The following is a 27,650-nucleotide window of genomic DNA, read 5'->3' as shown; positions in this document are numbered from 1 at the left end:
CTAAAACTTTAAAATAAATAACCCAGAATGGGTTTCATTCTCTGCCTCCTGTCATTTTCTCATTCCTTTCTACTTGATGTCAACAGTTGGTGAGGCATCAGCTGGGAAGGCTTCTCGGAGTCTGGCCCAGCACATCCCCGGGCAGGCGGGGATGGAGGGCATGAAAGTGGCTGCGAGCGGGGTAGTGGGTGATCTGGCGAGGGCCCGCATTGCTCTGGATGAGAGAGGCCAAAGGCTGGGGGAGCTGGAGGATCGAACTGCCCTGATGATGACCAGTGCAGAAACCTTCTCCAAGCACGCTCATGAGGTAAAAACAAGATTATTATTATCAAACAAATGTTTGATTTAAAAAAGATTATTGAAAAAATATGGGTAAAAAGTATGTTTATGAATACAGCTGTATTAAAATAAAAAATGAATTATGATAAACTGAAACTTGCTTTGGAAATACAGCAGTTTTTTTAAATAAGAATTTGTGTAAATCTACTACAAGATGTTTTAACTGGTTATAGTCCAAATTTCAAACGAATGACCTACATAAGCAAATTGCTATTTCTTTATTGTTATTCTTAATGCTTCCCACCGGGTCAGATTCATTTGGATTTCCCTTGAAATAAATCAAACAAGGTGGTGAAAACATTACGGCTTTTGCCCACAGGGGAATCAACACAAAAATGAAAGTTCTGTGTTGCTGCTTTAAATAACATTATAACTATATAAATATAAATGAAATGCTCCAGTAATGCCATAAAAAGAAAACAACAAGCTCCATTGTTCTCATTACATTCCCTTGACGTTTCAATAACAACGTACAGTAATGTTAGTGAGCTCACGGTGGCAACAAATCCTTATCATGATGATGTTATTTATTGACTCTAACAATGCCACACTGATGTTTTAAAATGCTACATACAGCAGCTTCAAAGCAAGCTTTTAAAATAAATCTGCTCCGTACAGGAAATTAAGCATTGACAACTTATTTCTCACCATCGACAGTATGTTTTTTTTTTTTTTTTTACAGCTGATGCTGAAGTGCAAGGACAAGAAGTGGTACCAGTTCTAATAGCAGGACAGAGGGATGAGGCTGCCCTTGGACTGCTGGGAACTTTATGCCGGGACGGGGACTTTCACTCTACAAATGAGAGCAATTAAAAGAGAGACTCAAGAGTGACTTTGTCTTTACGGCTTCTGGACTGGCTATTGTACGGCACTGTCACATTGTTGAAGGACGAGGACAGGCTAGTCCCTTGTCTAGACATGTAGTGATGAGGAGAGAAAGAGAATGGTGGCATTTGAAGGACTGAAGATGGAACTGGAAATATCCGACAAGTCTGTGTGTGTGTGTGTGTGTGTGTGTGTGTGTGTGTGTGTGTGTGTGTGTGTGTGTGTGTGTGTGTGTGTGTGTGTGTGCATGTGTGTGTGCGTGCGTGTGCACACGTGCTTTCTGTGTTTGTGTGTGTGTGTGTGTGTGTGTGTGTGTGTGTGTGTGTGTGTGTGTGTGCGTGTGTGTGTGTGGTTGGGTTTTCTGGACCTCACTGTGTAGATACTCAAACGTTAAGAAACCAACAAGAAATGCATGAAACAAAAATGGATGACTAATAAAAATATCCAACTGCCATATTAAAAAGCAGCATGCTACTTTAACAGGAGATACAAAAATAAAAAGTTTTATTTAACGATGTAAGCCAACAACAGAGACTATGAAATACTTTATATTTTTTGAAATATTGACAAAAACTATATATAAAAAGGGAAATGTATACCTGCATTGCTATTAAGCCAAAACTTGTGTTCCTTTCCCTTTTTTTTTTTTTTTTGGTTAATTTAAATTTTTTCTTAGTCTCAGCTAATATTACTTGCCACAATATAAGTACACATAGTTAGCTTTCTCTACAAACACTTAGTATAATGCTAAAACTATATTCTATATTCTTACCAATTACTCTGGGCTGCACAGTGAAAACACAAATCAGCAGTATTTACACTTACCTCTGCACAGTCTAATCACACTGATTTAATTTCACTTTTTGGCTGCTGCTACTTACAAAAGCATTAAATGATGATGAGGAATATCTCACTCCCCAACTACAGTTTTATGAAAGCAAGAGGGCAGATTGGTGTGAAGCAGTGGCTGCAAAGGCTGAAAGAGTTAAAAGCAAATTCTGGACACAGTGTGTTTATATCTTTAGTATGAACCTATATACTATTCACGTGCCATAAAAAACAAGGTGAGTGAATCCACTCACTGTAAACTAACTAACAAAGAGCTAATGTGTGGTAGTCATCATTTGTTTCCTGTTTGATCAGAACTGATGAGACGTTGTACTTGGATTTGGCCACAGAGGGCATTTATCAAAGTCAAATAAGTCATTTTTTCTTTATAATATTTATATATATATATATATATATGAGGGTGTTTTTTTATTTATTTTTTGGTTGTTGCTGGTTCACCATTTGAGTCTTTAGCTGCCTTTGTCAGATGTACGAGTTTAGTGAGCCATTAGATTGTGTGTGTGTGTGTGTGTGTGTGTGAGAGAGAGAGAGAGAGAGAGAGAGAGAGAGAGAGAAAGAGAGAGAGAAAGAGTGCCACAAATGTTAAATAACTAAATTATTTCTCTTCCAAAGCAATCAATGAATGACACCCTCTCATCTCTCTCCAACTCAGTCTTATGAAAGTTATTTATGCGTTTCCACCTGAGCAGTCCTCTTTTCCTGATCACAAACAATACGTTAATGATTGTCACTGTCTTTGTGAAGTACAAAGAGGAGAGTTGGAATCACACCCATTTAATCGCTATCAACAAAAGGTTCAGGACAAGTAACAGTATTTTTTTCAGTGATGTTCAGATGTGAGTCAGTGAAGAAACTATGTACATGTGTAAAACATTTGCAACAATTTCAACTGAAGGCAAATATGTTATTTTTTCGTTCAATATTGTTCTTGATGATTATGATATCCTCTTGTCGCAGTCCTATATTTGATGGTGACGGCCTCTCAACTGAAGGCTATTGTATGTTAAAAACAACAAATGTTTCATGATACATGGTTGTGTATCATATTGTGATTGTGTTGTACATGTCAATGGGTAGCCACATGACACGGGCAAACAGAATTAACTGAGGAGGATATTTTGTACCAGTGTATTTGTCTGTATTGAATTGATCTGAAAAACCAAACAGAGGATTATTGATATCCATCTCGCACACATCGGGCCTTTATGCACATGAGCATTAACACGTATGACGCATTGCGCCTTGATCATGTTGACGTCACTCCCACATTAAATATGCATAGCAACACATACGGTAAAATCCTAAAAAATACCAGAAAGGTGAATCTAGTCATTCTGCCTGCTTCTTGTCAGGCTGCTGAGGCATTCCTTATGCTTAAATGGCCTTCCAACCCATTTGTTTTCCCCAAACTCAAGTCAACTGAAATCCTAAAGCAGTGCCACGTGGATTTCAGGAATTACACATGGTTTGATTCAATGAGGTGTCTTAAACATTAAAAAAATACATTTCTCTCCTAATCTCTGTACCGTCAATGAGATTTGTGTACAGTGCAGTTCATTCAATGGCAGAGAAAACACACAAAAAAACATAAACAAAATAAAATAATAATAATAATAAAAAAAAAAAAAGTCTGACTTCTACTGACAGGGTGTTTTGTTAGTATGTTTTTGGTTTGTATGTTTTTGGTTTTTATATTACTGTACAGTTCAATCTTGGGAGAAAGGTAAAACAAAAAACGATAAAAGATTAAGACATTCTTGGGATATTTTTCTCTGTATATGTTGTACCTGTTACTGCTGGTACTGTATCTGGTATTCTGGCTCTGTCTAAATCACTGGAACTGTGTAGTTCTTCACACTGTAGTATCCTGAAAAAAAGCATTTCTCTGGTTTTCTCAATGATGGCAGCAAAGTTTGTCTTATTTAAAGGATTCTACCACTTTTTGTTCTTATTGATATTATACTAGTGTAATAGAAATTACTTGACAAAAAAGAACTGAAAATATGTTGATGCAAAAGCAAACTGAAATAAACATTGATTGATGTACACAGTTGAGAGCTCTGTTTCACTGACCCCTCACTAGAATCAGCTGCGGTTGTTCTGCTTGTATAAAGTACAATGTGCTGGTTCCTGGTGAATTTACAGAGGATCATCTGGACATCTCTACATCAGCTGTTCTCAACTAGTAACAGAAAAGAAGTGGCGCCTAATCATGTTAAGCAGGCTTGAACGTGCAGCATTGTTTTATTATTATTACAATACATTTGACCATCATGCAGTCAGAAAACATTTATCAGAAATATTATAACCATGACAGTGAAGCTGTTCACATATCACAATTCTACACATCTTATAGATTATTTTGCATCCACCCAGATGTTTGAAAGTGTCTTCTAGCAGGAGAAACGTTGCTGTTTAAATCCATCGCAGCTGTAAATTCTTCCACACACTCAGCAGAATCATGATTACCCAATGGTTAAAATGCAGCCTATATTTCAGTATATAAGTAAATGCCACTTTATACTGCGACTCCACTAATTCTGAGGGAAGTTGTACTTTTCATTTAACTACAACTATTACTTAACAAATAATTAGGATTTTAAACTAATACAATATCATCTATTGTTACAATAAACTTATGCAACAGCATACAAAGCTTCACATTCAACTACACAATCAAATACTATAGTACTATACCCTTTTTCTGTGTTGAGTAACAACTTTTTTTTAGAGCAGTTTTACAGTGTGGTGTTACTAAGTTTATTAAAGGATGTATGAATACTTATTCTCCTACTCAAAACATTGGAAGACAGAGAGAAAGTGCATTCATTTATTAGCAAATCACCCTACAACTGTCAAAGCTTCCAAAAATGTACTTTTTAAAAAAAAACAACAGCCACTGAATAAACCTATAAAAATAAGCCACATTCACGGTCCCATCCCATTCATCAGCATCATGTCCAGCTTGTATCCCCAAGGCTGGAACTTCCGCATATCTGTGCAATCAAATTCAGATCAGATCAGGAGTCGATTTCTCTTTCAGCCAATCAGACTCAGATTCGGTGGAGCGGCGACCAATCAGATCACTACATCGTGCGAGCTCGCCCCGCCCCCTGTTCATTCAGCAGTTTACTCAGCTGTAAAAGGTTTTTTTTTTGTTTTGTTTTTGTTTTTTTAGAAGTAACGTTAGCTAACCGTAACCTTCGTACCACTGAAGGCATAAACCATAAAATTATACGCGTATGTTAGTTAGATATTACCGGCTAGAAATGCCACCGCTGAATTATGTCATTTAGTATGGAAACGTAACTTCGTTACGTTTTACCCAACGTTAGAGACTTCTATCTTGTTTTAGTTTTTTTTTTTTTATATATATATATATATATTTTAAGAACAATAATGGCAAATTTGTGTTAAGTTAATCATTGTAGGGAGGAAAGTAACGTTAAGGGACAAGGCCGACGGTGGACAGTTATGTCTCTTCGACTATCTTCGTGGCTGCTGCTGCTCTTCTGCCTGTTCAGACACGAACTCCCGGGAGCTCAGGCAGACTCGGTACCCAGTGCCGCAAAAACTTTAGTATGGGGACCTGGACTGGAGGCAAACATTGTGCTTCCAGCTCGGTTTTTCTACATACAGGCGGTGGACAGCTCGGGGAGAAAGTGAGTAGTAGCAAAGGCCTGCTAATAGCTTCTGTTGCAGCAATGGTATTTTTTTTTTTCTTTCCAGTAGCAACATGTAACCTGTAAGATTTTTATTGGCATGCAATGCTGCCTTCAAGTGCTCCACGTAAAATCCAAACTCTGGGTTTGTAAGGTGGTATAGGTCAGTATATTTTCACATGAATTAAAATATGTTCTGTATTATATGTGTAAATAAGTGGAGACATGAGCTGTGCTTGTCTATTCAATTGATAAAAACTACAATGTGTGAAACAAAGTGTAAACATTTTATCTTTATCATTGCTGAACAACTCTCCAGCAAAGCTGTAGCCTCCATTTAGGATTTGTTTTGTCTACACTTCCTCAGTGTTTTTCTAAGAAAATATAGATATAGAGGGTAAGATTCTGTTAAACTTTAATGCTCATGTCTGGTTTTCCCATCAAGATATGACACACAGGTGAAAAACCTAACCTCCTTTCCAATTTTGTTGACGTGGGACATTGTTACTGTATTTCTGTCTGCAACTGAGGACTGCACGACAACAAAGAACGGACAACGTAGTAAATCTTTTCAACCACGTTGATATTTGAAACTAGTCAATAGTGAGAAAGCAGACATGAAAGTTTGCTCCCCAGGGAGGAGAGTGTTAGACAGCCTCCAGTGACCCCTTTCATCAAAAAGCTCCCATGGGCCCAATGAAGGCATCCCACTTTATGTGTAGTTATTCAGCGGGTGTCACTTAAACACATACTTTGGGTCTAAAGATAGATATCGGTTTCTCACTTCCATTCATGCGTATAACAAAAAACTACATCATTGTTGTCTGCTGGTTAGGGTAGCAGCAGTATACCTTTTCACATTATACAATGATGCTTATCATAACATGTACATTTGATCTACGGTATTGAGTTGTGCTGTATTAGTGTTCCTAAAAATATATTGAATTCTACTGTATTGGTATTTCTAAAAAAAAATATACACCTAGGTGGAACATTTTGTAAAAAAAAATGAGTGTTTGATCAACATTTTAACTGATAATAACAGTAAAAGTAATAATAATGATTGTGTAATACTGTGAAACTGTGACTGTGGTATTGTGGGCCAGCATGCTAGCGTTTTTCCGGCTTTGCTCTCTCTTGACAGGAGCACATTCTCCATATTCTCTCCCTCACAGTTTAACAGCATCCCCTGGTGAGAAGACGTTTGAAGTGAAGATTGTGTCTCCAGTGGAGGAGTTCACCAGGATTTGGATCCAGGTTCTGGATCGCCAGGATGGCTCCTTCCTGGTCCGCTACAGAATGTACGCCACCTACACCGACCTTTACATCCACATTCTGCTCAAGAACAAGCACGTCGCCAACTCACCATTCATTCTCAATGGTAGGACACACTCAGCTGCCTACTGTATATGTTTAGGATGAGATCTGTGTTTGTCTGGCTCCACATATATGGCAGGTGAAAGAGGTGGATCTTAGTTATGTGTCTGTGCTTTTCCTCTACAGGCCCAGTCTACCATGAGGGCTGTGACTGCCCTCAGTCCAGTGGTTCTGTATGGGAGACCCACATGCACTGTCCTCAGTCCTTCCCCCAGATAGACCGGGACCTGGCCCTCTATGCTAGTGTCGATCCAGAACGCAATGCCCAGGAGATCCCGCAGCGCTTTGGACAGAGACAAAGCCTCTGCCACTACACTGTTAAAAGCAACAAGGTACCTCACATATATGACACCAGAAAAAAACTTATGAAATAAGTAATAACATAAGCAATTAATATGAAGCAAACAACCAAAAGAGAAGACTTATGTCAAAATGTTCCCAGTTTTAAAATACCATAATAGTATAGTAAAGGGTAGTATTTTAATAAAGGGTAGTATTTCTTTAGGAAGAGTAGTAATTAGGGCCATGTAATAATGTAAAGTCAGCCAGGAGAGCCTGGAGCTATTTGACACACCTGTAAGAACAGGTGTTCAAGAGTACAATCTTCTCAAAATACCACTGTGTACGTCAATTCATGTCCTAGTAACAATGATACGTCTAAAGTCCTATGGTCACACTGCTAGCATTACCAGTCAGTTGTCATTGATTTAGAGTCACATTGTAATTCATACTTTATTTTTTGAAACAGGTTGAGTGTCCACTTTCAAAATTAGTTCTTTGCAAAACCCTGTCTTCCTTTCTGTGTGTTTATAACCTTGTCGCATGGTCTTCATCAGCAAATTTAGATTGTAGTTAAGCATAAAAGTTAATTTCTGAACTCCTGAACATGCTTGTGATGTTTTTATGTTGATATAGCTTTTTTGTTCTCTTCAGGTCTACGTTAAAACTTTTGGAGAGCATGTGGGTTTCAGAATCTTTATGGATTCCATCCTCCTGTCACTTACCAGAAAGGTAAGCAGTGTTTCCTCTATTATGTGATATTATTTTCTTCATAATATTGCTTTTTAAAAGCGTAGACCTTTGCTTTTAATTGTTAAAGAAGAGCATACTCCAATTCCCTCTCACTGGTGTTGTGTTGTATGTCCAGGTGCAGCTCCCTGATATGGAGTTTTTTGTTAACCTGGGTGACTGGCCGTTGGAGAAGAGGAAACCCACGGAGAAGATTCATCCTATCTTTTCATGGTGTGGCTCTAACAATACCAGAGATATTGTCATGCCCACCTATGACCTGACTGAGTCTGTCCTTGAGACCATGGGAAGGTATGTCTGTTCATCTGTAACGCAAACAAGGACGGGACACTTTGCAGTCCTGCAGTAGCAGGATTTTATATCATTGTCATAGAGATGATTTACAGGATGCTCTTCTTCCCCTAGGGGATGACAGTAATAAGTAAGCTTGTGTATACAGACTGCCCGATGACACTGTCGCAGTCCACACTGAATAATGTAACCTAAATAAAGTCAGGACGCACATTATTTCCTCAGTGTTGCTTCATGGATTTTTATGCAGTGCAAGATAGCCAAATTGGTGTGTGACAACAAAAAAGTTTTGCCAGCAAATATTTTATTTTACATTTAGATTGAGCCAGCAAAACAGCTCTCCATATCACGTATACATTTACTTTTTGCCCTGCAGACATTCTCCCCTTGTAATGAGTGATACTGGCTCACCAGGTGTATCCAGTGTCATCTGTAGCTGCTGATCACTGCCTGGCAACACTATATTTTGTTTACTTCAACAATTAACTGGTAAAGCAGTTTTTCAAAGCAAAGTATGTGTACCAGGCTACAAATAATTTATAGGCACTGGGGTAGTGCTGACAGTAAGTCAATCCTTTCTGTGAGTAAAATAGATTAAAGTATATATGCATGACTGAGGTTCTAATTACTGTCATAATGTGGTGAATCTGCACGCCATTATTAATGAGTCCACACTGTTGACAGATGCTGAGATTAATAACAACACACTGTGCATCCAATGAACAGAGTAAGTCTGGACATGATGTCAGTGCAAGCCAACACAGGGCCACCATGGCCAGAGAAGAACGCCACAGCCTTCTGGAGGGGCCGCGACAGTCGCCAGGAACGTCTGGAGCTGGTCAAGCTCTCAAGGGCTCACCCCAACATGATAGATGCTGCCTTCACCAACTTCTTCTTCTTCAAACACGATGAGAGCCTTTATGGGCCGCTGGTCAAACATGTTTCTTTCTTTGACTTTTTCAAGGTGAGAGAGGCTGATTTTTTGATCATATCTGTGAAACAAATATTAACGTGTAATATACAGGAGATGCTAGTACTGCCAGAACCATTAAGGATTAGCACTTAACTCTGCAGCAGTTTGCAAACAAGCTGAGTTTCTCCAAATTGCATAGCACAAAAGAGCAGAGAGCATAAGTAAACTCATGTCTGGTGAGGAGACTAAAAATCCAGATATTCTTCTCAGGAGATGATGGACCAAATAATGCGTTAGAGCCAGTGAACACTGGACCCATGTTCATCATCTCTGTGCTCTGCGTGTGTACATTTACAATTGTTTGCTAAGACATTAACACATAACTTAATCAGCCATAGCATGCCAAGACTTAACTCTGTATGCAATTAAATATGATATTACTGTTCTCTCTTCATTCTAACTGGCACTACTAAGCAGTTTTTTTTCAGAACTTAATTTTGAACATCATTATTTCTATTCCATGTCCTTTACCAGTACAAGTACCAAATAAACATTGACGGCACCGTGGCAGCGTATCGGCTGCCTTACCTGTTGGCAGGAGACAGCGTGGTCTTAAAACAGGATTCTAGCTACTACGAGCATTTCTACAACGAGCTTCGGCCATGGGAACACTACATCCCAATCAGGGCGGACCTCGGAGACCTGCTGGAAAAGATCCAGTGGGCTCGTGACCACGATGAAGAGGTGATGGTGATAAGGATTGTGGACATTACATTTAGCATTAAATCCTATAACGTGCTGTAATGCCATACGATTGGATGTTTAGTCCTTATTTATTGTTCTCTTTAAGAATTAACATAAACAACTTTGTAACATGTTGTTGTTTTGTTTCTATCTGTCTCTCAGGTTAAGAAAATTGCACTGACAGGTCAGCAGTTTGCCCGTAATCATCTTATGGGAGACAGAGTATTTTGTTACTACTACAAACTTTTCCAGGTACTGTTTCTACAGTTGCACATAATATATGACTTGATATGTTGGAAAAATTCAAGGTGCTTCAAAAAGTAGTATCAGCAGTGGTATGATAACATATTGCCCTGCTCCCTCATCATCAGACCCAAACAGATTTGTTTTTAAGCAGTGGTCTAGAATGAAAATCTAAGTAAGTACTCTGTGTTGACAAATGGCGCCTCCTCAGTTCCTCAGCAGTCAAATGTTTGACATAGTTTCACACCCTGCCACTAACTGTCTCTGCTAGCTGCTGTGGGCCCAGATTTCATGTGGGCCTGATCCTCATACAGTCACACTGGGGTCAAAGTATATTCTATTGGCTCGGTTTTGTGTTATTATGTTACTCCTGATATGATGTTTACACATCACGCAGGAATCTGATCTGATCCCATATTTGTTGTCAGGATGTACTTCCCCTCCCTGTCATTATTCTCTCTGTAACTTCAATGTTCTTCTTGTAGGAGTATGCCAAACGCCAGGTCACAGAGCCCAACATTCGTGAAGGCATGGAGCTTGTAGAGCAGCCCAGTGATGACCTGTTCCCATGTTCCTGCCACAGGACAAGGGTAGGCGACACCAAGTGACTTTAAACTTTGTATCGTACTTTAATACTATTGAAAATCCAAAACTTGCATTTTTCCAAAGATACACTTACTACACTTAAGACAACTCAGATGAATTTACACTATAACACTATACAGGTGGTCTGGTGGCGAGTGGATAAAGATTAAAACTGTTTAACATGGATGCAGCACTACTTTGGTTTGCCTAACAAAGAGGTAGAACTGGAAGGCAAAATAGGAGCTATAATAAATCTGGACCCATGCAGATATATGAAAAGAAAAAAACTGGTATGTCCATGTTACCTGTTTTCAGTAGTTAGAAGTCGTTCAACATGAGATCTAGAGCAGCTTCACTGACCTTTCAGGCTATATTTTGGGGGTTTTCTTGTTCGACTAGTGTAGGATTTAGTGGCGTCTAGCATTGTAGATGTTGGTGTCTTCCTAAAAGGCAAATCTATTGATGGGTTTAAGCTTTTCATTGGAAATAATAATAATTGGAAAAAGATTACTGATATTAATGTTTAAACTCTGGTATCACTCAGCCTCAAGAGAGCCCATACCACTATACAGTGTAGAGTGTGGCTCCCTCTAGTGTATGTAAAGTATCACTTCACCTTACTAAATTAATGTGAGTTGAACATAGAAATGGCACTAATATATTAAAAGCCCTGAACACCCACACAAGTGTTTTCAATTACTCTGGCTGATTAGACGTATAGGTTGGAGGTGGGTGGAGGATTGCTGGCAATTACGGTATGTCACCAAACTCTACACACAAGTGTAAGCAGTGTCAATTGTCAGGACCTAACAGGTGCAACTCCCAGGAGAGTGAGAGAGATGTAATATAAGGGTAGTTTGTATAGATCCACACACTGATCAGATGTTTAAACTGACAGCCTACGTAAAAAAACCCTGTGTGGGTGGCCAATGTGGGAGCTTTAAATACAATTAAAGCACTAAACTGTAATCTAAAAAGTTCAATGCATGTTTCTATTTGACCTTTTTTTTTCTTTAAGTACAAACTGAATATGAGTGAACGTTTAAACTAAACAAACTGTACATTTTGGATTTTAGAAATAATGTTTTCACAAATGATTTTTCTATTTTATTTTATTTTTCAGGCAAAAGATGAACTTTGATTGACCTGTCGTCCAGTTACGGAGCAAGCCTTCATATCTGATATACTGCCAAATATTTGAGTGTGGATTAATTATATGACTATGTTATAAATATCACATTATCTTGTTTTTTAAAATAAATATTTGTCTTTTTGTATGTTGAAAGAGAATATTATTTTTGTATTTCACTTTTGTATTATACACCAACACACATAAACACAAACACAAACTGAAGTGTCAAACAAAGGCTGCTGGATGTTCTGTTATGAATTAAACTACCCAACAGTATATACAAGTAGTGTATATTAGTCATTTAATAATTTTTCATGCGAACACATTTTATGGTTCCAGCTTCTCAAGTGTGAGGGTTTGTTGCTTTTACTTCTTAATAAAGTTTGTACTATTGGTTGGACAAACCAAGCATTTATCACTATTTTCAGAATTTCAGAATCAGCAGATTAATCCATATTTAAAATAATCATTAGTTGCATGCAAATTGTGCCAAATACAACAATAGAATTAAAAAAAAAAAACTTGTGTATTAATGCACAGGTAATAATAATCTAATGATATATTGTAAGAAGTACATTGTCATGATTATACTAACATAATTTAACTCAAGTTATATTTTCAATATAAAACAGAGGTTTACATGTGGAGTATTTGTACAGTGTGGTATTAGTAGTTTTTCTAAAGTAAAAGATCTGAATACTTGCTCCTCCACTGCCCAGTCCAGTTAGTAAAGCTGTAATGACCACTCCTAAACAGTAGGTGGCAGTAACCATAGACATATATACACTCTTCGGGGAGTCAGGGAAGAAACACGTCGTTATGGACTTTGAAGAGGTAAATATTTCACATTAGCAACTGCAGAGCCAAGACACGATATGAGTCAGAGTTAGAGTTAAAATGAACTATAAGAGGCTCTCTAACCAGGGAGAGTTGAAACACACAGGTCGTCATAGTAACAGCTTTAGCTTATAGTTGCTATACTTTATTAGCTTCTCTCCACAATAAATTATTGAAGAGATTAATAATAAGACAACACATTTTAATTACCTGGAAAATGTTGCTCATACCAACTGCACTGGTTGATGTAACTTAGTACTTTACCCAAGTACTGTACCTAAGTACAATTTTGAGGTTGTACTTTAGTTGAATGTTTCCATTTCATGCTACTTTATGTTTATACTCCTCTAGTTTACTGAGGCAAATATTCTACTTTTTACTCCACTCCATTTATTTGACAACATAAATAATAATCAACTTATGAATTATGGTGTATTAGCTCTAAAATTGAAGTGATGTATACATAAATGCAGAAATAATTATATTATTTTGAAATATGCCATCCTGCATAAAGGTTACTGTTACTTTTAGTACTTATTTGTATGCTTATACTTCTGTACTTTACTAAGATTTTGAATGCAGGACTGACTTTTTTGGCATTACTACTTTTATTTAGGATCTGAGTACTTGTTCCACTACTGCTTAACATTTCATAAAATTAGACCCAGTCATAGAACATCTGTGGTGGTGGTGGTGGTTGTGTGATATAGGATGTTAAGTGTGCCTATCTTTTATTCAATCAAAACTAGTTTTGGACTTCAAAACACTCGTTATGACACCATTTTTAATCACTTTCCACAGATGTTTATAATATGCTTGATGAGAACAGCCAATGTTAAAATCTAGAGATAGTGCTCACTCGACTTCTCGCTGACTTTCAGGACACAGTGAAGGTGCCATTTGGGACAAAGTATCTGGATGCTGCCTTGTGTTCCCCTGCCTCAGTAAAAGATGTTCATACAGCCGTCATTCTCACACATGGGGCGGGTGGAGACATGAACTTCAAACATCTGGTTTCCTTGGCACATGGGCTAGCTTCAGATGGCTGCCTTTGTCTCCGTTTCACATGCAAAGCTTTAAACTTGGGTTATAGAGTGAAGGCTTACCGTGCAGTGTGGGTAAGCATTTTCATGTATTCAAGACATACCAGTGACTATTTTATTCATACAGTAGTGTTTCTGTGATACTAAAGCCTGTTCAGAATCAATACAATACTGCACACACTTGTGTTTTCCCCCTAGGATTACTTGAAATCCCTACAGAAGTTTACCATAAAGCACATATTCATTGGAGGTAAGCAACAATAGTAGGATTACTGTGTGTCACATGAATACTGTGGTGTCAGTGGTTGCATTACATTAAGTATATCTTCTTCTTCTTCTTCTTCTTCTTCTTCTTCTTCTTCTTCTTCTTCTTCATTACAGTAACAGCCAAATAGCAATAAGTCAAGGCAGGCAAAAAAATACCACTAACAACTAATGCTAAACAGGTAGAATGTTTAGTAATAACTAATTTCTGTGCTTTCGGAAGTCAAATGAACGTCACAACAATATAAATATTAAACATTACTTGGTGAACACCTGACTACTACTTACTACAAGTACTTTAAATAGCAATAGAATTTAAAATATCAGTATCATGTTCAGTGTTCGTAAATCTGACCATAAAGACGTTGCGGTCTTGTCAATATTGTGGTGGGTTAAAACACTACAACATGAGATAGAGTACTCACTGAGTGTGTTATCTTGTCTCAAAATGTCTGTGACCTGTCCACAGGCAGGTCAATGGGAAGTCGTGCAGCTGCAACTTTAGCCAGGCAGCTGAGTGATGAATCAGAGGACGCAGTGCAGGGTGTCATCTGTCTGTCTTTCCCCCTGCACCCCCCAGCACAGACACACGCCCATCAGCAGCGAAGTGAAGATCTCAGGGGGCTACCTGAACGTATGCCTGTACTGTTTGTGTCAGGCACTGAGGACAACATGTGTGATCGGGTGAGGATGGATGACTGTAATTTTATACATACAGTTATGGAATTTTAATTTTGTATTCATGTATGTGTATATATGTTACGGTACATATCTTTTTTTCTCATTCTTACATTGTAACATACAGAATATTCTCTGATGATTTATATTATTATATTTTTATATTATATATGCTATGTATGTTCCCTTTGTCCCAGTAGGTTGTTTATGCTACCAGTTCACTAATACATTTCCTTCTTCATATCAGTCATGAATAATGCATAACATGTCATCTGCATGCCCACATAGACTTTCTATGTATATTCTTATTTCCCTCAATGAAACATCCAGGCCAGTCCTATACTATTTTATATCAAATGGACTATTGCCTGCCATGTTACGTGTGCTGTATTTTAATTATTCCTATGTCCCAGCCTGTGCAATGCATGATTTTTTTTGTTTCAATTACCTGCCATGTGCCAAAATAGGGATTTTTCATTGTGATTTTTCTGACTCTGATTTTGGTCTTTGCTTTGTTTTTGCTCAGGTTCTTCTTGACGCGATGGTAAAAGAAATGAAAGCTCAGGTTGAGGTTTTCTGGCTAAAAGGAGGCAGCCATGGACTGACAGTGAAGGGAAGGTCGGACGATTCTGTGTTGGATGAAGTGAATTTACAAGTCATTGCGTGGATGAATAAGCAGCAAGCATAAATTAATTTATGTTATCGGATTTGTATTTTCTTTGTTTTGTTATGTTCTACTTATTAAGTAAAGGGTATATATTTTTGCACAAGTTTTTTTGTTGTTTTTTTATCAGAAATTCCTGACAGCTAAATGTCATCCTCAACTCAGCCTGTGCACAACATCAAATGTTACTGTGGTACTGTACATTGACTCAGCAGCACTGAGATGACAATCTTTGAACTGAAACAGTTCACATCACAACACTGAACCTTTAACAGTGATCTTATACTTTTGATTTACTGCAGATAGTGAAAACATATTTATATAAATGCTTGAAGAAAGTATATGACTAAATATGTTGTGTGTTGTATGTAATTATCGAGCTAATCTAACTACACATATTGAGAAATTAGAAATATATCTGACAATCTTGAATGGTGACTGACATTAGGGTATGATTGAGTCTTTCATTTCTCAGTATGATAATATTCAATTGAAAACATTTCTAATGACACTAAGCAATCAACTTGCTACAGAGACCTTGTAAGGATGTAAGCAAGTACAGCTACAAAGTGCTTCACAAACAAATATAACGTTAAACACACATGCATACACATCTATAGATAAATGCATATATACGTATAGATGGGTACATACACAATCCACACACACACACACACACACACACATAGGGGATATATATGTACTAACATATGGAAGAATAAAACAGAAAAATTTTTTAAAAAGAGTGATAACAAAGATAGGTATACAAGGGGAGATCTATAAAAGGCTTACCTATGGGGGGGGTTGAGGAGCCAAATAAAACAGTTCAGGGACACAGATATTGCATTATAATACTTAATATATATATATATATATATATATATATATATATTAATGGATGAATCAAATCAATCAAATACTGGGATTCTGTATCCTGTAGTGTAGAGTGATCCCGTTTAGTCACCATGGCAACTGAACTCAGTGTGGTTACCACGGCAACTGAACTCATTGCGAATTTAAGCTAGCTTGTGAGACGAGACGAGCTTTAAATGAATCAATCTCCCAGTCGCTGTGCCTTTAAGGCCACTCTGACGTTTATATTTACTCTACGATCATTGGCTGGCTGACTTCCGCATGTGTTTAGTCTGTGCAGGGAAGCCAAGCATGGCAGGACAACTGTGGAACAGAGTAAACATCCCCTTCCCCAGTGCCGTTTCTTGTGTCCGTGTACATTTCAGCTCCACTACAGGTACGGTTCATTCATCGGATGCTAATAAGCTAAACGGCTCGACTTTGCTAAAAGTCTCTGGGGCAAGATTACAGTGTATATGCCGCTTGCCACCCACGTGGGAGGGGGGGCATGTATACACCCTCAGCAGTGTTGATGTTGTACTGCATCCCTGAATATACTGTGCTGTTTGAACGCTGTTGCTGTTCTGCAGATGCAATTGTTAAAGCCCTCTTGGCGGAAAACGAGACGGTGCTGGGTCTAATTCGGAGTGAGATTCTGCAAACGGAGATCCGAGTTCTGTACGAGCTGCTGTACATCCTAAACAACAGCTCCAAAGGCAACAAGACGTTCAAAGGCTTAAAGCAGGTGAGGACTGTGGGTAAAGCGTCCAGATCTAGCCACTGCCAGAGGTGTGATTGTTGATCTGTTTTAGTCCTGGTGATGGGGAAACATGCAGGGTGGTTGAGCTTACCTCACTTACTGCATCTTCACTCATTTGCATATTGCGTGTCTCTCTCAGGTTGAACAATGCATAAACAGACTGAAGAGCATGAAACTTGATGATGCTCTTCAGGAGCTGGCAGAGCTGTGTCCCACCAGAATTCAAAGGTACGTGGGAAGGTTGGTAGGTTGGTAGTGATGGTCTGTTTCAGCTGACAGGGGTTTACAGGCCAGCATCAAACACAGCGTTTGCTGTTTATGGCATACATTGTATGTGGAAGCTGGTATAAATTAAATGCAGTGAGGTAAACAAAGCACTTAAGCCTGATTATGCCTTAAATTGATAATGCTTTTGAAGAGATATTTGCTTTTTATTAAACAGGCATTTTTTCTTTGTTAAAGTACTTGTTCTCCCCACTTGTGCAATCAGTACCGCCGCAGACCAATAATGTCTTGATGAGCTCGGGCACCGATCTTTCTCATCAAGTCAGGCTATTTCTAATTTGTGGGTTTTGTGTGGTACACTAAGATTTATGGGAAAAGGTCCTTATTTAAAAATATGTGCTTTTATTTGTTTTAGTTTAATTTTCCCAAGTACCTTATGTAATGAGGAGAAAAGCAGTTAATTCATTATTCATTTTAATGTTGGAGGTTGTAATTATCTGTTTATTCACTGTAATGAGATGTGTGTGTGTGTGTGTGTGTGTGTGTCTCATTTGTGTGTTTAGAGCCCTGAGCATCAAGGCTGGTGAGTGTGATGTTCCCAGTCAACCCTTGCTGGAGTGGCTCTGTCTCAAGGTGCTGGGAGCTGCACAGCTAATGAGCTGCACATTGAATCGCTGCAGCAGAGCTTTCTTGTATCCTTTTCGGAGCACTGTTGTGAAACATGAAGAGTAATCTGAAAGATATCTCTGAAGGTCTGATATTTATTTGCAAATGCGGATATAAGTTTGACAATCTTGGCCTTCCTGATGTCACCTCGTGGTTTTGCCCTTAAGATATATTTGCTTCAGACTCTCAAAGCAGCAGATGAAATGGGAGGAGTTTGTCATCTTGAATATGGTGATAACCAGCATGCTCAGTCGTCTCTGGTGAGTGCTCTTCCTCATTGTCACATCTAAAAGGCTGAGAAATGCAAGAAGATGCAGAATTAAAATCTGAATTTGAAAAAGTTTGATTTGTGTTCGTTTGGCTTCCATCGTCTTAACCCACCTGCCTTTGTGCTCAATCAGGGTGATATGCCGTGGTATCCTGGTCAGCCTGCACCCTCTGTATCAGCAGCTCCTGGAGCTCCTTAGAGAAGTATCCAAGGCCCAGCCCATGCCTTTCCTTACAGACTTCTCCCTGCCAGCAAATATAACTGAGTTCCTGGGTCCCTCTGATGTATTTTTACTGACCAAGCGGTCAAAACACATCCCCTATACCAAAGACTGCAAGGAGCAGCAGCAGGGGAGGAAGAAATCTTCTGTTAAGGTCAAGAACCAGCGACAGACGAGGAAGGTTAAAGAAGACCTGGGTGTTGCTGTTGAAAGAGGTGTGGAGCTTTTCCATTTCATTTTATTCTCTGCCTACTTTGTCATGTTCAATGCCCTTTGATTAATACAGTACGCCAGAAAAAGTAATGTCACATGCAAAACGCTTGCATATATCTATGCCTATTTTACGTAACCTGTGTCTGAACCTTTATTTAACCCATTGACATGAAACTGACATGAGCATAGGATAGCATAGAATTTCCTGCTTGTGTCAAATTATTTTAATCTTAGAGGTTGGAATAGAACTGTAATTGTAAAGCCGTTTCTTCTTTCCAAACCTTGAATCATGCACACACATATTGGACTCAGAACAGTTGCTCAGTACTTTTTTTTTTTTTTTTTTATCTTGTGCTACATGATAGTTGTTGGCTTTCCCAGCTGCTGGTAGTTTACAAATTAATCTTCAATGTAGCTTTATTTAAAAGGCAGCAGATGATTCTGGTGAAAAGAAAAACTGTTTTAATCGAATCTAAATACCATGCACAGAGAACCACCTTACAACAGCACTGACATTACTATTGTTATTTTTTTCCAGGTATAGTTCTTGACACTGACCTGAAGCCTTTTCTCAAAGTTTTCAAGAACTTGACAGAGGTATGTGAACAAACCAGATGAAATGTTTACTAATCCTTTTTATTATTTAAGTTCAAGTTGTCACCTAATTGTCTTACCTGATGGTTACATCCTTTTGGAACCAAAGGGCAAATCCTTCCCAGGGGAAACGCACAAGGCTGACGAGAAACAGAAGTTCAAGAAACAAGTGACAGAGGCTGCTACTTTCTCAGACATGGCAACCCATCTAGAAGAATTGATTGAATGGTGCAAATCCCAGAAAATGGAAAAGGAAAAACGCTTCTTAACCTTCTTGCGTTTGAAGTGCCAAAGGATGAAAGGCCTAGAGGCAGCAGGATACAAGTAAGAGCCAGACTGTGGAATACATACTGAGTGTCCACAGACTTCACAATCTACAATTCAATACAATAGCTCTGCCAAACGTTTTACAAAGTTTATAATGTTCAGTTTTTGCTGACTTTGTTGCTGTGTGCCTTAAACAATGGACACTATGTGTAGAGTTGTTGACAGTTGCTACTAATACTAATTGTCCGTTTGTCCTCATCCCTAGTGTCCAGAAGAAGTTGCAGACCTTCAGACAGGAAGCTCGCTGGGCTTCATCTCCTCAAGGGTCAGTGCCGAGAACCTGTCAGTCTTCTGCTGCAATGAGGAGAAACGCTCGCCTGAGAACTCGTTTTCATTCACTCAGGAGTCGATTTAAGTTGACAGCCATCAGAGCTAGTGTCAAAAAGAAACAACTGAAGAGACAAAGGAAGAGGACTGAGTCATCGGTGTCTGGACTGTCAGGGGACAACCAACGAAACAGGACCACATACGAGGCAACATTTCAGACCACCGACAGTGATGACATAGATGATATATTTGCCTCTGTAGGTTTGTGACACTTTGGAAATAGACACGTCCAAAGAAACAAACTACTGAATGCTGAAAAACGTATGATTGGACAATGGATGAATGTTAAACAAATGATAAACAGCAGCAGCTGATTGCACAGTATACTACTGTATTTGACACCAAGCTGAAAAAGTCTTGTTTTACTGACCTCTTCTGGTTTAAAATGTGGAGTCTCTTGCACCTTTGACCACACAAAGCATCACAGGGGGATCTCAGGATGCACTGACTTAAGAACTGCAATTCCTAGTGGTCATTTAAAAAGATTTCAACTAGTGTGGAGTTACTTTTAAAGCAGAAAGTAACTTTAAAGGTGATGTTTAAAGGGGATTTCTTTTTTGGCATTTTAGCCGTTATTGGATAGGACAGTATAGGGTTACCAGGCAAAGACCTGTTCCATTAACACAGTTATGGATAGTTATTTAAATCATTTCAAACTTGTATCGTTCTTGCATAGTTTTATGGTGCTGAACACCAAATGAGGCTTTAGCCTCTTTCAGACACTCACTCCTCTGCTGGCTACGCACACTGTGAAATACCATTATTAGAGCTATTAAGTGCACATCTTGTTCCACCCTCTTAAGACAGCACCACATTGTAATAACATACCATTTCTTATAGACAACAAAATAAAATCTGTGCAATGAACCATGAAATACTCAGAATGAACCTATTTTAAGTGGTAAAACCCATCAATGTGACAGATTCCCTGTTCAAAAGGGGCTTTTGAGATGATGACACCAGTTGAGGAGCAGCCTATTAAAGCCCTGAAGGTATTTGTAGCTCCACCTGGTGGAGTTAATAAGTCAGTGCATTGGTGATTAGTTCCAGGTTGGTGATTGTTCTCACATTATTAAATGAATCCCTCAACCTTGTTAAATGTAAAGCCCTTGGCAGAGGCAGTGTGAAAGCAGAGATGTCATTCTTCTTTCCCGTAATTGAGTTTGTGGCTACAGAGTGCTCGTACGAACAGGGATCACACTGGCAGTAAAATGTATTAGTAAGATAGGGTGGCCTCAGCTCTAGGTCTTTCAAGTCTAGTAGGCTATAGAAACTTTGCAGGTGTCTGGCAGTCCATATAGACAAACAAAGAGTGGAGGCTGTGCACCAAATTAGAAGCTAAAGGGTTAGTTTGTTGCAGCTTGTGTTTTTGCTGCCCACTTTCTTATCCTCTGCCAAAGAAGACACAGTCCTCCCATCTGCACAAATACAACGGTGCAGTTTTCTTCCCCCTCACTGAGCCTGCCTGGGTTGAGTTATGGTCTCACATCAGCCCACCAGTTTTCTTTGTGCAAATACGTTTACAGATTCTTGATTCTTTGCTTTATCTTAAGCCAGTTAGTCAAGGTCAACTTTTGTTCTTGCCTGCAGTGAAGGAAAGGAGCTGAGGAAAAGCCTTGAATGTCTGCATTCTGCATACATGTGCACATAGGAAGTCAGACCATTTTCTTATCTGCATGTTGGAGTTGAAGTGACTGTGCCAAATGCTACGGGGGGTATTCACAACCTTAATTTAAGGACATTTTTAGACTGCATTTTTTAATGCAATGCACAAAGAATGACTTTGACCTTGCTACTTTTAAAATGAGGAAGAAGAAAAAGAAATACAAAATAAAGTGCATAAACTCAATACAGCATGAATTGGCAGCATGTGTTAGTGGTTCATTCTGTACTGACTGTATAATGTCACCAACTTCCCAATATACAGAGTGTATCTCTGAGCTGATTAGGTGATTAAGGGGTGTTTACATTTGCTGATCTTGTCCTCCTTTACCTTATCCTTAACCACTTGTTAATTGATTTGATGCTTAGGGACTACAATTTGTTGTCTGTAAACAGTAATACTATTTTAAATGTTAAAATGTAGCTGTCAGTAATTACAGAAAACTTGAGTGACTAAAAATCAGCTGGACAGTAATTTAAAATTCAACCCAGTTACAGAACTGGCAGGCCAATTTCTGCAATAGCTTCACTCTGGTTGATGTCTTTTTTCACCGGTACACCTTTAGAACCTGCATCATTATCTGGCTGGGGCAGCAACTCTTCAGCACTGTCTGCAGCCTCAGCTAAGGGTAGGGAGACCATATATTGTGGGGAAACCTGTCTGTCTAACTTTCTTAACCAATCTGTATTTAATAGCATATAATTGGAAATAGATAGTTCCACATTGTTTGGTTCAGTGCTGGAATATTGTTGTTGGAGTAGGAGGTTCTCCAGGGATTCTGCGAATGCATCATTTATGGCCTGTGGGCATAATATGACCTAAAACAGGAGAATATAAAGGTCTGCACTCCCAATATGCTGTTCTTCAATTTATTTCCCTGCCACCTTAATAGCAGCGGGGGAATAGAGCAAGTTTCAGGTCTCAGCTTTTGCATAGCATGGCACGAAGGAATTCTCAACATTTACACTCAGAGGTGTATTAAATCAATCACATCATTACGTCCACAGAGACACAAAAAGCGAAGTAGAGCCACATAGGCAACTAGTGCATCATGCTCTTTTAAGGCAGTTCATAACTCAGCCTAGTCACCAATAGCTCAGTGATGTAAAGCATAAATTTATACCAAGGCCATGAATAAAGTGGGAAAAGCAAGTAAAGCAAACGTCCAAGGTTGAAAAACTCATTAAGGCCAGAGGGGGACAGTGAATATAAACTGTGCAGCCAGTGCAATATTTTTGTAGTGTCTCCCCCTCGTCCATAGGGGCTTTCAATCCCACTGCGTTTAATGAGTTCAATATTATGATTATGTCTAGAAATAGGAAATGCAAGCATATTTTTATTTTTTGCTTACTAATCCCATTGTTAACGGAGTTCAGATTTCCTCATGAAGTGAAGTTTAATATAGGATTTTGTTTTTTATATTCACACTGGGAGGAAATATAACAGCAATTCTTTAATAACTTGGTTTCATCAAGAGAGTGGTGTATTCTCTTTTAATGTCTGTGTCCAAGAATATATGTCCTCTAGAGCATTACGTTTCCTTCATCAGTGCCAGAGGGCTGAGACCTGGAACATACTGTATGTATGTGCTCTATTCCCCTGCTGTAATTAAGATGAAAGGAAATAAAGTAAAGAAAAGGGGAATGCACACCTTTATATTTTTCATATGTGTACATATCTGTGCTAGCAAAATCTGTTGGGAGAGTATGATGAATAGGACTTTAAAAAGCCCCCAGCTGTGCCATTGCCATCCCTCCATTTACTTTATGTATTTACTTATTCTCATTCAGGGTCATAGAGGGCACTATTGTTACACAATAAAATTGCACTGCCTGTACTTTCACATTTTAGCTAAACATAAATTGTATTAGCACGTCATCTATTGTATTACCATAAAGGTGACTTTGGCTTCTTAGTTTTACTGAACTAAAAACTTAACCATTTGTTTTCTCTGTCATCTCTACAGCTATGTCAAAATAATGTCAGTGTTGAAGCCAAAAACAAATAAAATATGTTAAATTACAAATACATATATCCCATAATATGTTAGTATTCTGGAGATTTTCACAATTGTAGTACAGAGGAGTGCACACAATTTTATTGGCATATTTGAAATTGGACTCAGATGAGTGTTACAGGTTACTAGTGTTAATGTTTAGCCAACGATTGAAGTTCACTGGTTTAACCATTATTATATTGTTAAAAGCCAATAGCAGTGGTTTTACAGCCACACCATTTTACAAACTGTGGTACCGAGTTTTGGAAATGTAGTTGTATATTGTACAATTTGATCATCCGATCATTTTAATGCAGTTTTAAAATCTAGTCGCACACTCATGAAACATGCTCTAGTTAAGAAGTTAAGAGGTGCAACAATTCGCCAATTAGTTAATCGAGTGATTGACAGAAACTTGCAGCAATTTAGATTATAAATCAAGTTTTTAAGAAGAAATTGCAAAAATAAATGTGTTTTTCTTAGATTGCTCTAATAGCAACCTGAATACATTTAAGTTTTGGACTTTTGGTGAGACAGAACAAGATAATTATAAAGATCACAATGGGCTCGAGAACTTGATGAGCACTTTTTCACATTTTGATGACATTTTAAAGACCAAACAGTTAATAAATCAAGAAACAATCAGTAAATGAATACAAGATAATAAAATATAATCTAGTTCTCTGCATTCATTTCTGTCTATGTTACATTGAGCAGTCAGTGGCTGCCTGGAACTGTAGACCAAGAACATTAAAAGGAATCTGAAACAATATAAAAAGCATTAGCAAAAAAAAAAAAAACCTAATTTGTAGTCATGAGTAGTTAAGAGCTAAAACAAACTGATATTTAACTTTATTGTCATTGCACAAAGTACAAGTACTAAGACAACAAAATGTAGTTAAGCATCTAAGTGCAGAGTAATGTGCATATGTACAGGGATATTAAAAAATAACATTATATATATATATATATTTATATTTATGAATAGATATGTGCCTGTGTGTGAATTTCTGGACCTTTATTTGGTTTATTTTTTATGTTGTCTTTTTTTATCAGGAGTCAGTCTCTGCTTATAGCAAAGCTTGTATATCTGTAAATAATTTCAAAATAAAATCCACGTAAACGACGACGGGCTGAACGAGAGGCGGCGATGACGTTACATCCTGCCCTCCGTAGTTTGTACATCCGGAAGGTGGGGCTTTTGTTGCAGGAGCGGTTTCAGCGTTTGGAGAACCAATGCCTCGAAATGCTCCATTAATGCAGTCATCAAGATAGCATCAACCGAGGGGCAGAAATACAAATCCTGCTGTCGGGTAAGGCTTCACAAACGTGTTAACGGAGCGGAACAGTGGGCTGTTAGTTACCGCGGCCGTTAGAGAGTAACAAAGTACCACACCTGTTTTAAAGGACGGACGAACGACCAGTAGACCCACAACGGTGACCGCTTAACGCAAGATGCGTGCAAAATAAACTCCTGTTAATTCGTCTGAGGGGTTTTTTTTTTAACTGTCTTAACTTGTTTGAATATGTGTGTAAAAGTGTCGTTGTTTACGTGTATTTTAAAGCCCTGTGGTTAATGGTAAGCAACGATGGTTAAGTTATCTTTAGGTTAGCTTGGGCTCTTGTTGTTTGGCGTTACTGATGGGGACGGAATTAGCCTTCGTTTGTGGGCACTCCCGTTCATTTTTCTTCCCTTGTGTTTTAATGAATGATACGAGCAAATGTGTGTCGATGTGTTTGTACTCTGTTGAACTAACGTTGTGGTGCTGGAGTGCGTTGTAAAGCTTTAAAACGGTAGAGTCGTATTTACCAAAGTCCGTGTTTATGAGCTTTTGTGCCGTTAGAAACTAGCGTTAGCTTCTGGCGCTAGTGTAAACTCAACAGTTTGCTGACTTACTTTACGTGTTTATACTTGTTTATATACGTGATTCGCTACGTTGGTTAATTAAAGTGAGCTGTTGTCATTTATATACCCGTCGAGGATTACTCATAGTGGTTTGTGCTGAAAAGTTTTCCCCCTGAGGAGATGACACACCCAAAGCTGGCTCATGGTTTCTTGAGCTAAGGTTGGTGTAATCCCAACTGTCAGCAAAAAACATTTTCCACCCCACTATATTGTCATGTTTTAGGTAAATCCAGGGATCTAATTCGGGTATTATTACCCACACTTAATTACCTGTATGTCCAATTTACAAAAAAAATAAAATAAAAAGAAGAAAAAACCCGAGTTAAAGCTCTTATTTTTCTTTTGGGGGGGGTTTATTGAAGCCCTTTTAAAAGTGGACCCCCACTTTTGTGGCTGTTTACCCCTCTATTTTTTTTATTACTAATTTATTAACAATCAAATTTAAACAATAGTAACACAAACAAGTTTAAGTACCAGAAAAGGAAACCACATGCCAGGGAATTCAGGTGTGACATAATCTATTCCTCTTAAGGCAGCAAAAAAAATGTAGTCACTTGTGCCAAAATAGAAACATTAAAACCAAATTAGTACTGTATTTTAAGTTAGAAGTGACTTAGTTAAGTGCAAGCAGATAACAGTGTGTGTGTGTGTATAAAGTATACGGGTGCTGGATAAGCAGTGTGTGTTTGCTGTTGAGCAGTTACTGCTGTGTTTACTGATGCTCCAATTTGCTGATGGGGTGTAACGTTTTCAACTCTTATCAGCCTTTTTTGTTTGCAGACAAGTTTTAGAGGATTGAGGATAGTGTTGGCAAAGCAACACACACTTACTCCGTCTCATTAATAATACTAACTCTTCTTTTGGTATCAGGGGAAAGTGACAAATATAATTCATCATCCAGATTTATGTGTCTCAAGGGTGAATAAGGCCTAGTTTAAACAACCTAAAAAAATATATACTTAAACTGGCTGTTTTATATAATTTTCTCCATCGCCTCCTTTACTGAATAAATGCAGGAATTTTGTGGTTCAGAGATGCATTAGGGATGTGCTCCACTCCAGATTTGCCCAGTTATTTATTCAATACGTGCAGTGAAAGAATAATTGATCCCTCAGTCAGTGCTTGTTGGCCTTTACCTGAGGGCTATACGTTGCACGTCTTAGGCAATGTTTTCCATAACCAAAGCCAGTTTGCCGTGGAAGCAATAACTTATTCAGATTATTCCACCAGTAATCACCTCTGTCCATCAGCGAGCAAGTCTTAAGTGCAATTGGAAATGGTAGCGCCACAATGACTACATCAGTGGAAATAGCTGTTGCGTGTGAGCTCTCCCACAATCCCTGAAATTTAATCCTGCGCGTCCCCAGGTTCAGCTCGTTGATGGGTTGAACCCACGAGTTAAGTTCAAGTCAGCCGGTTTTGCTGAATATCACAGTTAACCCGTATGGAATGACACACAGTGAACCTCCTCGTAAACAACTCATGATGTGCATAATGCTGATTGCAGAACAATTGGAGCGTGTTCAAGGAAACCAATTCAGGAATTGTTTGGTAGTCTTGTTTGGCTCCACCATTATCCTCCAGGTTTAAAATCCGATACAGATGTTTGTGTTGTGGAACAGTTAGTGGGCTGATATTTTCTTACATTCACCAAGCATTTAGAGTTTTTGCCACAATAGCATATCATTATTTCTTTTAGAAAACACTGACTTTTCGGGAAAATGCCTCAAACTACATTTTAACTATCACAGGACGAGCAAACTCAAATTCAAACTAATGACATAGGTCAGTGCTTTGTTTGGCGTTAGCAACGTTGGAGCCACTTAATACAAACAACAAGATAGCTGTAATCTGATAACTCATAGCAAGAAATGACATCAGAGATGGAGAAAGGGATTGTGAATAATGATGAACTGGCCCTGCATTCATCCTTTCTCTGTCAAGACTATCTGAATGTTTTTCTCTGTTCTCCTTCCCCAACCACTTTCCTCTTCACTTGACTTTTTTTCTGAATATTAAGCCCGCTGTTTCCCGCTCTATTATTTCCTATAACACTTACGGGAAAACAAGTATTTTCTGCAAGGCTTAATTTCCTTTCATTTTGCACCAAACCCGGTTGGCTCATATCAAAGAGCTCCATCTGCTGTACCTGGATGAC

The 27,650-nt window shown here is 38.4% G+C and overlaps 5 protein-coding genes across 18 annotated transcripts in view; all 5 read left to right on the top strand.

The window, feature by feature from the left end:
* stxbp5l (syntaxin binding protein 5L) overlaps nt 1-27,650 on the top strand; it is a 380,881-nt gene that overhangs the window by 130,167 nt on the left and 223,064 nt on the right. For 11 of the 12 annotated variants that reach the window (XM_051404539.1, XM_051404538.1, XM_051404540.1 and 8 more), the window contains 2 exons: nt 87-307; nt 1,022-4,059. In XM_051404539.1, the coding sequence (XP_051260499.1) occupies nt 87-307; nt 1,022-1,063 (263 nt within the window). In that variant the 3' untranslated portion in view covers nt 1,064-4,059. Of the gene's footprint in view, nt 1-86; nt 308-1,021; nt 4,060-27,650 lie in introns of those variants that run through there. The other variant, XR_007885269.1, reaches the window with a different exon arrangement.
* poglut2 (protein O-glucosyltransferase 2) lies at nt 5,139-12,147 on the top strand. 2 transcript variants are annotated; one of them, XM_051404554.1, is made up of 10 exons: nt 5,139-5,675; nt 6,851-7,056; nt 7,179-7,384; nt 7,986-8,063; nt 8,200-8,372; nt 9,099-9,336; nt 9,820-10,029; nt 10,192-10,281; nt 10,758-10,862; nt 11,981-12,147. In XM_051404554.1, exons 1-10 carry the CDS (start codon nt 5,488-5,490, stop codon nt 11,996-11,998), a joined length of 1,512 nt encoding a protein of 503 aa, XP_051260514.1. In that variant the 5' UTR covers nt 5,139-5,487; the 3' UTR covers nt 11,999-12,147. The 2 variants fall into 2 exon arrangements, with proteins under 2 accessions (XP_051260514.1, XP_051260515.1); XM_051404555.1 differs by having other exon boundaries at nt 5,537-5,675; nt 6,820-7,056.
* Nucleotides 12,734-15,582, top strand: tex30 (testis expressed 30). 2 transcript variants are annotated; one of them, XM_051404560.1, is made up of 5 exons: nt 12,734-12,823; nt 13,708-13,944; nt 14,068-14,119; nt 14,714-14,817; nt 15,338-15,582. In XM_051404560.1, the coding sequence occupies exons 1-5, from the start codon at nt 12,809-12,811 to the stop codon at nt 15,497-15,499; spliced, it is 570 nt and encodes a 189-aa protein (XP_051260520.1). In that variant the 5' UTR covers nt 12,734-12,808; the 3' UTR covers nt 15,500-15,582. The 2 variants fall into 2 exon arrangements, with proteins under 2 accessions (XP_051260520.1, XP_051260519.1); XM_051404559.1 differs by having other exon boundaries at nt 14,603-14,817.
* Nucleotides 15,490-23,246, top strand: nepro (nucleolus and neural progenitor protein). Its single transcript, XM_051404556.1, has 10 exons — nt 15,490-15,624; nt 15,951-16,724; nt 16,918-17,072; nt 17,227-17,315; nt 17,876-18,004; nt 18,161-18,238; nt 18,380-18,681; nt 19,218-19,276; nt 19,383-19,597; nt 19,806-23,246. Exons 2-10 carry the CDS (start codon nt 16,610-16,612, stop codon nt 20,134-20,136), a joined length of 1,473 nt encoding a protein of 490 aa, XP_051260516.1. The 5' UTR covers nt 15,490-15,624; nt 15,951-16,609; the 3' UTR covers nt 20,137-23,246.
* ralba (v-ral simian leukemia viral oncogene homolog Ba (ras related)) overlaps nt 24,743-27,650 on the top strand; it is a 15,665-nt gene continuing 12,757 nt past the window's right edge. Inside the window, exon 1 of the mRNA XM_051404561.1 lies at nt 24,743-24,899. The gene's annotated coding sequence lies outside the window, so the exon portion shown is untranslated. The remainder of the gene's footprint in view (nt 24,900-27,650) is intronic.

The sequence above is a fragment of the Dicentrarchus labrax genome, unplaced genomic scaffold (genome assembly GCF_905237075.1).
Source record: "Dicentrarchus labrax unplaced genomic scaffold, dlabrax2021, whole genome shotgun sequence".
Classification (NCBI taxonomy): Eukaryota; Metazoa; Chordata; class Actinopteri; family Moronidae; genus Dicentrarchus; species Dicentrarchus labrax.
The sequence above is the reverse complement of the archived record's forward strand: the minus strand, read 5'-3'. Positions and strand labels throughout refer to the sequence as shown.

Bases quoted from the DNA above. Each gene is read 5' to 3' on its own strand.
- poglut2 (XM_051404554.1), top strand. From the start codon at position 5,488: ATGTCTCTTCGACTATCTTCGTGGCTGCTGCTGCTCTTCTGCCTGTTC. The intron at 9,337-9,819 runs GTGAGAGAGGCT...GTCCTTTACCAG, and splicing joins CTTTCTTTGACTTTTTCAAG to TACAAGTACCAAATAAACAT. The intron at 10,030-10,191 runs GTGATGGTGATA...TCTGTCTCTCAG, and splicing joins CTCGTGACCACGATGAAGAG to GTTAAGAAAATTGCACTGAC.
- tex30 (XM_051404559.1), top strand. The intron at 13,945-14,067 runs GTAAGCATTTTC...TTTTCCCCCTAG, and splicing joins AGGCTTACCGTGCAGTGTGG to GATTACTTGAAATCCCTACA. The intron at 14,818-15,337 runs GTGAGGATGGAT...GTTTTTGCTCAG, and splicing joins AGGACAACATGTGTGATCGG to GTTCTTCTTGACGCGATGGT.
- nepro (XM_051404556.1), top strand. From the start codon at position 16,610: ATGTGTTTAGTCTGTGCAGGGAAGCCAAGCATGGCAGGACAACTGTGG. The intron at 17,073-17,226 runs GTGAGGACTGTG...TGTCTCTCTCAG, and splicing joins CGTTCAAAGGCTTAAAGCAG to GTTGAACAATGCATAAACAG. The intron at 18,682-19,217 runs GTGTGGAGCTTT...ATTTTTTTCCAG, and splicing joins GGGTGTTGCTGTTGAAAGAG to GTATAGTTCTTGACACTGAC.